Source organism: Acanthochromis polyacanthus, chromosome 5, assembly GCF_021347895.1.
Source record: "Acanthochromis polyacanthus isolate Apoly-LR-REF ecotype Palm Island chromosome 5, KAUST_Apoly_ChrSc, whole genome shotgun sequence".
Lineage (NCBI taxonomy): Eukaryota > Metazoa > Chordata > Actinopteri > Pomacentridae > Acanthochromis > Acanthochromis polyacanthus.
In genome coordinates, this window is record NC_067117.1 from 24350386 (window position 1) to 24362438 (window position 12053).

General features: G+C 41.6%; 1 protein-coding gene across 1 annotated transcript in view; it reads right to left on the bottom strand.

Moving 5' to 3' along the window:
* Window positions 1–6016: 6016 nt before the first annotated feature.
* The window catches only part of sema3fb (sema domain, immunoglobulin domain (Ig), short basic domain, secreted, (semaphorin) 3Fb), a 66498-nt gene continuing 60461 nt past the window's right edge, over window positions 6017–12053 (bottom strand). Inside the window, 4 exon segments of the mRNA XM_022188864.2 lie at window positions 6017–8802; window positions 11079–11212; window positions 11441–11508; window positions 11869–12026. Coding sequence (XP_022044556.2) covers window positions 8350–8802; window positions 11079–11212; window positions 11441–11508; window positions 11869–12026 — 813 coding nt within the window. The 3' untranslated portion in view covers window positions 6017–8349.

Consider the following 12053-nt stretch of genomic DNA (forward strand, 5'->3'; position numbering starts at 1 on the left):
TTGAGAATTTATTGCAAAGGCAGTTGATAAGATATCTTAACCAGATTTGTTTTATTTACGGGGGCGACCCCACAACCCTAATGAGGATAATGCAGCGTATAGATAATGGATGTATCTGGATCTACATCAAAATACTAAATGAATATCTTGTTTTGATTTTTTCTTGCTGTTATTATTTTACAACATAGAATCTCCATAGAGGTTTAACATTAATCAAGTGAAAGGACCTAAATATTAGTTCCACCACTGTGTCACTCTATGAAAGCAGGCAGTCTAAATACTTTAGGTGTATTTATAGGATTAGGGTTAGGGACAGAAATGAACAAAAATGTTGCATATCATTTTGGAAACTTCTAACAACTTCACTGTAATGACAAAATGCGAAAACTTGTGGGTCTCCTCCTCTGACTCTCCCCATGTTGTTGACTGTTCCCAGCCACTGATCAGATAAGTGGAAGAAACAGAGCTCTGTTTATGGGGCGAAATGAAAAGAGAGACAACAGACTTCTCAGAAGCCCAGACATCATCTAATGTGCTGAATGCTCTGTGAGGACTTTCCAAACCATCAGATATGTCGCCTCTTATGTCTCAGAACAAATAAATGCTGCAATGAAAAGGTGTCTGCAGACATGTTCTCATCAGCGCGTTTCGCATTATGTGTCACTGTGGCTGAACTGAACAGATGAAATTCTCTTTGTAGAATGACCCAGACTGCATTTGTGCATCAAGCATAAGAAACACAAAAATACGTGTTAGTAGATGCATATGTTGTTGGTTTTGGTCTTTTCTTGAGATTTGTTGAAAATAACAAGAATACACAAGCTTTCACTCCCTTCCTTCTTTAAACAGGCTGTAAGACAGAGAACCACAGCACAAATAGGCTGTATTGGCTGAACGAGATTGTGTTGGTTCGTTCCACTCACGTGGATCTACATGAACTCTGCTTTATAAGATATATCTATTGCTAATTAGTACCTAAAAAAGTTTCTACTCACCGTTTCCAGTCATTTTTTAATAATTATAATTAAAAATTATCAAATAGGTTTTTGGAACTATAGTTAAACAAACTAAAGACTATGTTGTTTGTCAATGCCTCATTCTGAAATGTACAATGTGTAATAAAATGTTAATGCATTGTAATAACTCACGCTTCATCTGGGGTTGCAGTACTTGTTTCCATCGGCCTTGACAAAAACTTTGTGTACTATGCGTAACAGGTCCTGTGGTACTGCACCTCCAGGGCCACACAGTCTTTTTCGTTATAAACACCAGAAGCCGAACATAATGGTACACTACAGTACCTCCTATATCGACCTTCAACACGCTGAAATATGATTTTTTGTTTTGCCGAGAAAACAGTGTTTTTCTTTTTTGATTCCATGTTATCCATGCTGCGAAATAGCCTCCAGAAGGACCTGTAAGCCCTCCCGGTCAGAACCCGGAAGTTAGCATTTTGACGTGCACAGGGTCTATTCCCTTTGTGCCGCGAGGGCCGGTGTTTAGTCATGGCACTGGGTTGATCATTATGCTGCTACCGCTGTTCGTGAGCAGCCTCCACTGGCAGCTTTTTTTTCTTTTTTCTTTTTTCCGTGCGAACAGGCAGAGGTGTTTGAAACATAAATATGAAGAACCCCTTGTGAGAGTGGGGGCGAAGCCTTAGTGTAAGGCCACACGGCAGTGTAAGGCTTCGCCCCCACCCTCACCGGGGACACCTCACTCGCCCGGACTCTGGACGGCGGGGGCCGTGGCGTGCCGGCCGGAGGATGTCGCCTCCGTGGGGGGCCGCGACCACCACACGCCATTGCCGTGCGGGCGTGGCCGGCCGGGCGGATCCGGCCACGCTGGTGCCCCAGCTGCCCGCAATCTGCCCGCTGACATGTCACGGGCTGCCGGCGAGAGGCTTCTGAGGAAGGCAACGGCGCTCGCAGTAGCCGACACTGTCAAGCAAGGTAAGCAACATGTGTCTACTGGGGGCACTGGCATAGCTGAATGGTTTAAGCAAGGGCGAACCATGTAATCTTTGTTTGTCTGAACAAAAGAACTCAAACCTGGTGTATTATTATTGTAGCGTTCCTCTAAGTGATGCTATGAGATGTTTCCCAACTTTTCATGGACTTTATTAACAGCTTAACACAAGCTACTGTAGGCCGTAGCCAACGCCAGCGACACAACAACAGGGTCTAACCTCAGCTCTCGTCCTGTTGTTTTTACGCCAAAAAACTCCTCCACACATGCAAGAATACAGCCAGAACATGTCTACAATAATGATAATCTCACTCCTTCTCAGACGGTGCCTTCACTGACCTTACGTAAACTCCGTAATTTCTCAACTGTCTTTAACTTAACTACAACACATTTCTAACATGAAATTCAGTCCGTTACACTACCCCCCCTCTTCAAAGTCCCTCGCCCCCGAGGGGGCAAACAAAGTCTCTCAGCCGTGGGGGAAGCCTGCGGGCCCTCCTGGGCCGCGGTGTCCTCGGCATTTGGGCAGAGGAGGCTGGCTCAGGAGCCGGGGCCAGAGAGGGGTATCGATAAGGGGAGGAGGGAGATGACCCAACCTGCTGTGTGGGGAGCGTGCCGTGTCCAAGTTGCTGCCGGGGCTCAAGGTGATATCCCCTGGTCTCCGTCTTCTGTCCCTCGGTGTTTGTGGAGTTGCACAGCCCCGGTATGGAGCCAGTCGGTCACGATGAAGAGCGACGTTCCTTCCATTTGGAGGCACCTGGATTCTATAGACCACCTGCCCCAGCCTCTCTAGTCACTACAGCCAAGATAAAGACACAACTCAGCTGCACCAAATCCACTAATCACTGCACACATTAGCACCATGTGCTAACTGTGGCTAAAGAACCACATTTACCAAGACAACTATCCAGTACAAAGTCCTAAAACACACCAAGAAACACATTAAAGAGGATTTTACTGCTGGAAGCTGCAAGCCAACGCCTAAAGAACAAACTAAAGCAACAGAGCCAAACCCAGTTCAGTGAAGAGAAGCAGAGGAAACGTTTGACTGCAAACATAAAGCAGGAAGACACTGAGCTGCTCAGGTGTTCCTGATAACACCAAGCAGCCACCTGGACAGCCAATAGGAATACAGCTTACTGGAAGTCCAGAGGGTTGGTTTAATGAAGTAAATTTAGCTTGAAGTTAAAGCACAAAGTTCACAAAGTTGAAAACCATCTTCTGATACCTGAAACCTCTGCGTTTTCACACAAAGAACACCTGAACATGTCAAACTGGTTTCATAGTAAAACTTTCGCTGTAAAAACATAGTATGGTGTGTTGCTCAAAGAACATTACAACTGGCTGTGTAGGGTCACTGAGGAGCGACAAAAACAGGACAAATGCTGGTTTCCAGGGGGTTAGGCAGCTATTTATTTGAAAGAGCAAGTTTACAACAACACAACATGTGAGCAGAAAAATCACAAAGTCTGTCTTTAGTTCACAATGATTTTGTTCATTTCAATGTTTTAAACTCTGTAATTATTGCCCGACCCCATTTTTACATCTTCACAACCCCATTGCTGCTATAAAGTTTTCTCCTTACATTACTGTTACATGAACTTCTCTGATCTGCTCCTCCTCTTTGATTTTTTCTACACACTTTTCTTTGCTGCTTTCCTCTTGACCTAGATTGTTGTGGGAGCATGTGAGTCACTCTTGAGCTGATCAGTGATCAGAGGTCAAACCTGCCATTGAAGGATTTTATGAGGCGCAGAGACTCTGATGGGTTCGCCTGACGCTATTCTGACCTGACAACAGCTGATTCCCCCTCAGGTGCTGCGAGACAGAGTTTGCCGTCATTAACTTAAATTGCATCTGAGTCATTTCAAGACAGAAATAATACTGCTTGCTAAGGGGTCCTATGAATATGGAGATTCGTGAAAAACTGTGTGCAGCAGACAACTACAGAATAACAACGGTGGCTAATAACACCGTCACGTAGGCAGAAAATGACTCAAAGAGAAACATGTCAAAATCTAAATAACACCATTCTCAGACACATCAGACACTGGTGAACAAAGACTTCCATCAGCATTATGTCTCATGATGTTGGGTCACTTCCTTCAAAAGCTCAGAATGAGTGAAAGTTCGATGTTTACGTTAAATGATTAGCTCACTGTATATGATGTTAATTGCCAGAGCAGTTCCCATGCAAGTTAGTTACAAAAGCTTAGGGCTGGGCGATAAATCAAATTAATTCGATTAATTCCCCTTTTTAAAACCTGACGATTTGAAAATTTGGCAAATCGTAAAATCGAGGCAAGCTTAAATATATAACAATACAGATTCTTCTTCTGCCTTTCACGACTTGTGCACTGGCGTTTGCTTCCGCCTCTCATCTCCTTCCGTCAAAAACACTCACACCCCCGTCATGGCAGACACAACAGCAGACCAAGAGTTGGTCGCGAGAAAAGGGCCTCATGTTACATCGATTATATGGTTCGGCTTTGACAAGACAGACACAGAGTAAACTACAGTCATGTGCAAGGTTTGCGAAAGTACTGTGAAAACGAAGAGTAGCAGCACAACTAACCTCCTTCAGCACCTCCGGCAGAGGCATCCTAAAGAATGGGAAAAGTGCTCGCAGCTACGGAAGTGCGGCATGGCTAGCACTAGCCATAGCAAACAGACTGCAAAGAAACAACAAAAATCGATTAAAATCTTAATCGTCAAAGATGACTAAAAAAATCGAGATTTTATTTTTTGGCCATATCGCCCAGCCCTCCAAAAGCTATATATCTATGCTGTCTTAAATGATTTTTCAGATGACAAATGGTGGAATTATGGGCATTCAAGTTTCTGATTACATCCCTAAATGATGTTCCATCTTTCTCCTATTATCTGGATTTTAATATCATCTTTTATAGTCAAAGGTCAAAGGAGTGTCTGTGTTCTGGTCAAACCATTTGATCATTGACCTTTACACACATCTGATTAGGGTGAGGATTCACTAAGGGATCAAAAATTTGTTACTAGGTGAAAAACTCAGACTTTTACAGCATCAGTTACATTTAAACTTGAGATTTTTAAACTTTTTCTGTGATCACAGAAGAACTCTATTTATATGCTGCGTTTTGTGAAAGTAAAATCAACCATGAGCTCTTAGGTTAGCATTTATTATCTACTTTTATCTGTTCATTTTATATACATTTATCTTTGTTGTTGGGGAACAGTTTCATGTTAGTTGAGTAACTTTCATGTAGCTCAGCATAATTATGGAAGACTTACCTAAAGGGCCAAAAAGGTTAAGGCGACCGGGTTTAAACTCGCAACCTATGTACAACAAATCAATAGGAAAAGAGTTTGTGTTCGTTATAAAAGCTGTTACATTTGTGCTTCTTCTTTTGTTGAGAGAGAAGTGAGGCTTCTTCCAAAATTGCAATGATGTACTTTCATTTACTTTTCTCTATGTTGTAACAATATTAAATCTATGGACAACACAGCAGTAGGACCCAGCATAAAATTTAATGTGTTCATTAATTAATTAATTTGTGATCATTAAGCCGTCTTTAATTATTTTTTAAGTGGTCACACTTATGCTTCTCTGACTGTAAAATCTAACATAAGCCTGTTGACTGCCATTGATTTTGTCTCATCGCGTGGTAGCCTATGAAGGAATGAAATAAATGAGATTTTGTTCACTGAGAAGAAGAGAACACGATAGTGTGTTTTGCAATTTTCAAGGCAGAATGTCTGCCTTTGTTGAGAAGTTAGCATTGATTAACAACCCTCTAAAGCACCTGCAGGGTTGTTGATTATCTATCACTGCTGAGCACTAAAAACTGTGAAGTAATGAACCTTTAAGTAGTGATCAAGCCCAACCATATTAACTGAAGGGGATTAGGAACGTGCATAATCCATACCTATTAGGCCCAGAGGTAAAGACACTCTGATATTAACAAAGAACAGATCTCCTCCAGCATCATTTCAATGGAGGTGTTTAACCTTTCTCTAGTTTTGTTGCAAAGTCAAATACAGTAAATGTATTTTATACAAATGTACATACATATCTCTTTAACAGGTACAACTTTATTCCAAGGATCCAGAAGGTTCTGGGCAGAACATGGAAAACATCCAGCATCAAGTGAATCACAATGAAGGGGGGGAGCATTCCATTCTTATAAAATATAGAGCTTTAATTTATTAGTCAGCAACAACAATGGAAAGGGAAGATAGAGTAATTTACACAAGTCATTACAATAACATCACCTCTGTGCATTTTGTTTTTTTCTTTTTTCATAAAGTCTGATGATGCAAAAGAAAAAAAAAACAAAACAAACAAAACACTCAAAAACTAAAGACACATATTTTAAAAAATACCAACAAATTGTACAACCTTTCTTTGAATTTTTTTTTTTCTTCAAATTTTGCTGTAGGACCCCAGTCTCATTTGGATGAGACAATCAGAAGCATTGACTGATTCTTTGAATGGAAACAAAGCCCACATTGAAGGAGTGGACACACCCCTGTATGAATTATGGAAGCACCTTCCAGGGAGGCGTCCATGCTGACTCTCATACAGCCTGAATACAAGCTAGACAAGCTGTAGGAAAAGCTCCTCAATGTCAAAATGATATGAAATAAATTTTCACCTTGTTACAATTTCCCCTCTATTAATTTTCTTGGTGGAGACCTGCTGAAATACCATTTTAATAGCATGAAGTACTAGAGGGTGAGAATTCCAATATTTTTAATAACCATCCTCTTTGTCTATTCAATTACAATGTGACTGGTTTTCCAAACGTAAAAGCTTGGTTATTTCACTTCATATCTAAAGTTAAAATCTATATTTGTCAATAAAAAGATTTGTCATGCTTTACACAGGGGATATTTGAATAACGGCATCTTTAAAGCATTTGTTTTCCCCGTTTCGTTGTACTGAGAAAGTCCCTCAGGCAGTACTGTACACCTACAGAGATGAAAAACAGAAGAAAAATAAAACAACCACGCACTATCTTATCAGAATTACAGTACAAATACAGGTTCATGCACACAATGAAAGCCAGCTTCCCAATAATCAATATTTTGGTTAGTGTCACAACACTGTTACAATGCTCTGTTGTGTAAGTGGGCAGTTTTTTTTTCCACACATGAATGTCAAAGAGGGAATAAGAAAAGATGTCTTCTGTGCTCAGGACTGCTAACTGCTAACAACTGCTGCCTGATCCGGGCACCTCTTTCATCGTAAACTTGTGTCTTCACAGAATACCTGCCCGAGTGTGCTTTGTCGTATTTGGCCCCAGCCAATGTCCCTTGAAAATTAAAGAATAATGCCCTTTGTGCAAAACATTGACCCTTATTGCACCTCAGTCTCAGTTCAAAGAATGTTTGCATTTGAAAAGAACCCACCTTTATATTTCCTAATGGATTTTATAGTAATTGACCTGATGCCTGCTTCATTCGTCTGTGTCTCACTTTTTAACTTGAGTTCATGGCCAGAAGAAGCTGCAGGCTGCTCACAATAGGGTACAACTGAAAACCTAGTCATTCTTCTGGTACGTACTTGTACATCTCTAGTGTACGAGTGCGTTTGTGTGTAGCAATGGTGCTGCTGGATTTTACAATCAGTCCTCCAATCAAGAAAGAAATAGAAAAAAAACAACAACAAAGGGCAAGCACCAGTTTTCTGTTAAGGGGCCCAATTACAACAGTGAGAATATTCGAACAGTCTTCTGTACGTCTGGGTTCCCATGGAGAAAGGACTGTTTCTCCATAATAACCGGGGCCTGGTGTCAATGGTCCCCTCGCAATATGAAGTCTCTGTCCGCATGCAGCCACCAGGAGGTTGCATTGCAGGTGTTCCTGGACTGTCCAAAAGTAAAAGCATCGAGTCAAAGCAAGCAAGAAACAACAGAGATCCCGTCACCTCTTATCAACAACTCATTTCCCCGTCACACAGAGCTTCTCGCGGCTCGCTCCCAACAGCTTACACACCTGATAACACATTCCAATCAGTTGCCAAAGTCATATGATGCTGACAGATGTGTTTTGTAATGACAGTAACAGCAACAATAAAATTAACATCAATAATAACAATATTTGCCCCAAAGGTACCTATACACAAAGAGCATGTTTTTTTTTCTGTAAGTACAAAGAAATCCACAGAATGATACTATATACAACCTACAATAAATACTGTGTATCATATATCTTACTGGTTGAGTGGATGTATGTGGGGGTTGTGTTTGTAAGCCTCTTTTTTTCTCAGTTCGCTTTTTTCCGGTTTGTGGATTTTTTTTTTCACGTTGCTACTCTCATCGAGTCTCTCCCAGTTTTGACAGGGGGGCGGGGGAGGGTTGGGTGGGTTGTGTTGAGGGTGTTTCAGACACAAACTCGAGCGCCTCATGTCTCTACTTCCTCCTGCTCCTCTTCCTCCTCCCCGTCCCCGTGATGCCGGCGGTTGCGAGGCTTCTTCTGCTCCTTGAGCTCCTTCAGGTCTTTGGCCTTGAGGGTCCCCAGCAGCGGGTCTCCAAACTGCCAGTAGTCTTGGCAGTACTGATTGATCAGGCTCATCTCCGGCTGGCTCAGGATGGTCAGCAGGTCCTTGTACTGGCCTGCGCTCGGGGTCCACTGGGTGCTGCTGGAGTGGAGAGAAGACGGCACCAAGCCTCCGCCGCCCTCCACCAACGCGTTGTTGACGGCCCGACTCGACAGCACCACCAGCTGCAGCTTCACCAGCGTGTGCTTGAAGTTCTTTTCTGTGGCCGTGCACTGATACATGCCAGAGTCTGAGGGCTGCAGAGACCGCAGGAGCAGACCTTGTTCTGTCTTCAAAATCCGACCATCAGAACGCATCTGCGGAGACAAAAAAAACAGCCTTTGGAACCAACTCAAAAGGATAATAATAATTCCTTTCTTTCTTTTTTTAGTTTCTGTAGGAATGCACTGAAATGGATTCATACTTGGAGATGTTTCTTTGGCATCAGGTTTCTCAGGGTTCAGAAAACAATTAAGCAAATGGAGAAACAAATAATTAAAATAAAAAAGGGAAACAATTCTATCAGGGGTAAAATGCACGTTTAAACCAACATTTAAATCCAACATCATATGGGTGCAGCTAGCTTTAAAGTCCAAACAGTTAACTAGGTAGGGTAAATATGTTGTGGTGTGACAAATTGTATGTTTATCTTATAAATGCTTGTTTTAATATCTATATGTTATGAAGCTGCCTTAAAAACAGTTGATCCTGGTTTGATTCCAGACCAATGCAGAGCGCATTCTTGAATTTTCCCAAAGGGACGAATAAATTGTCTATTGTATCTATATGTGTAGTGACTTTGGAAGTGCATGTAGCATACACTAAAATCACCACTAAAACCACCATGCTTTTGCTTGGTGGGAGTATAAATATGGGCATATTTAGCAATATTTTAACAATCTTAAGGGTAATTTACGCATAAACCACTTGTAAATCAAAGTCAAAATGAACGCAAACCAGGCAGGAATAGTCAGAACTACGCTGCAAGATACTGTAAAAACTTTTCAGGAAGCTGTGTATAAGAGCCTGAGGCGCAGATAAACTCAAAGATGATCTGAAGTGTCTCTAGTAAAAAATCATAAACTTTTAAACAAATATCTGAAAAGCTCTTTTGGCACATTTTGCACTTTGGAGAGACAACGTGGCTTCTTAGGGTCCCAGTACCAACACCTGCAGCTTCGAGGACTTAAGTGCATGTTCAGGTAGTTGACAAATAGGTCTCATATTGGACTAAAAATCCCAGCACACATTACACTTAACTCCCACTTGATGCACACTTTTCCTAACATCACTTCAAAGTGTTCGTCCCACAGTTCACCTTGGTCCAATGTCCCACACCAGCCTGGAAGTTGTTGGTAGTGGAACTGGTTTTAGTGTCGACAGTAACCAGCAGTCACGGAGAAGTTCATGACACATTACATCTATTAGCTTTAAGTATGAAATATATGCTTATATCAAAATTTTAAGAAATATATTTTTTTTGTAGACAAGAAAGAAACCACTGGTAGAAACCATGAAACAGAACAATGTTCCATCTGGATGAACAGTAGACTTTTGAATTTACCTCCAAATCTTCTTAAATGAATTGCTTCATGCATTTCTAAGCCCATCACTGTTAATGTAAGTGGTAGCGTAAATGTGCCATGTGCTACATTTTTATTAGTAACAGGATGTCCTTATTGGTCAAGTGTTCTTGATTTGAAAATACTTTACACACTTAGATGCCTGCTAGTACCTGCTAAATAAATGTGGATATTAAGACAGAGCCTTGGTTTACTGGATACTGCTAAATCTGATCATGAGGTAAAAATCTGAATTAACCTAAACCAACACGCAAGATCATTCAACAACAGGACAGCACCACCAAAATTTGAAAAAAGTTATTACAAGTAAACTTCACTAAGTGAACATGCAACCCAATATGTAATCAGCTATAAGTGATGTAATTCTATCATTTCATCTTTCCCTGGCTATCTACACTCAGAAATCTGATGAGGTGTTGACAGCTATTTTTTTTGGGTTCAGAATCAGAAGTGCCAGGCAGCAGCAAAGTCAGCTCTGCCCATGGGAGCAGAGACCATCCAACAGAATAGTCAATAAAAGAGAGGCAGCAACATTGAATAGCTTCACAATAAAAGTTTAACTAGTGCCTCAGGGTTATATATCCTAGCCGAGGACTTTTTCACAGCTCTCCTTTATGTGTCCTTCCCGTGGGCCCGAGGACAGTCGGAGGTCTGTGTGAGAAATCAGGCCTCATTCAATCAGAGCCTGAATCACTTAATCATGTTAACAGATAATCAAGAAGAAATTACACTGGAGCTATTTTTCAAATGTGTCATACTGCACAGAAAAAAAACTCAGTCTCCATGACAACAAAGTAACAAAATTAAATACTGTGCAGGGTATGTCCAAAAGAAATACTTCATGATCATTTGAAACGCTCATCTATCACTAATTTATGTCAGAAAATCCAAGCAAACTTAATACTTTAGGAAGTTTTTACATTTCACTGTAGATAATTATGCATTTGAGCTATAAATGAATGTCTTTATGTAGCCAGAAACTTTGAGAAAAACACTACTGGGCAGCTCACCTCTTTCCTGCGGTCACTGTTATCTCTTTGCAGATGCCATTTGATGACAGCATGTGGAGATCGGGCCTGACACTCCAAGAAGGTACTGCTTCCCTCCACCCCATACTGCACCATCTCCAGAGTGTTCTTATTGGCTGCAGGGCAGAGAACGAGAGATATTTCCATGGCAACCAAAACACTTGATACCCTGAGCTCCTGAGAACCAAAATCTCAGTTGTGGCAAATCAAAGTCCTTACGGCTTTCGTGGATTACCGCAAAACTGCCAGAGTACAGTCATTACAGCTGGTAAAAAATGAGCACCTTGAAGTGTTTGTAGCAGCAACAATGAATCATGTCAACTTTCTGAGTGTATTAATCTTACCGTTGGAGTTAAAGCCGCGGCACTGGCGGATGGGGTTCCCGTACTTGACGTCCTGCCTCCGGCTACGTCTAAAGGGGTCAGACCAGTATTGCCGAATAAGGAGAGAAAAAAATCATAAAGCAACCGCAAGCCATTCAAAGCCATTCAACAATACATAAAGCCATCGACAAACTCAATATAAATGGATTCAACCACAAACAAAGACATTGCTATGCTACTATCTCATTGCATTATGGGCTTTTAAAAGTATAGAATTTATTAGTGTCATAAACCACAGTTTACTAAAAAGACCACAATGAATCTAACCGATAAAGCTGCCATTCAGCCATCCAGGCAGTTTGATCCGAGCATCATTAAAACACACCAGCGAGGTCAGTCGGTTAGTTATGAAGTCAGCTCATGCTAACAATACTGCTGTTGGTGCTCACCTCTTCTGCGAGGCCGAGTAACGGGAGCAGGATTTGCCATCCCAGGCGCAGTAGGGATCTCTGGCCAGACAGCAGTCAGCGCAGGCTTCACCGTACACGTCGCACCGGTGAAGAGCCAACTGGGTCAGCCCGACCGCAGACGACACGTACAGCTGTTGCTGTTGAGAGAAAAGAGGACAGAAAGT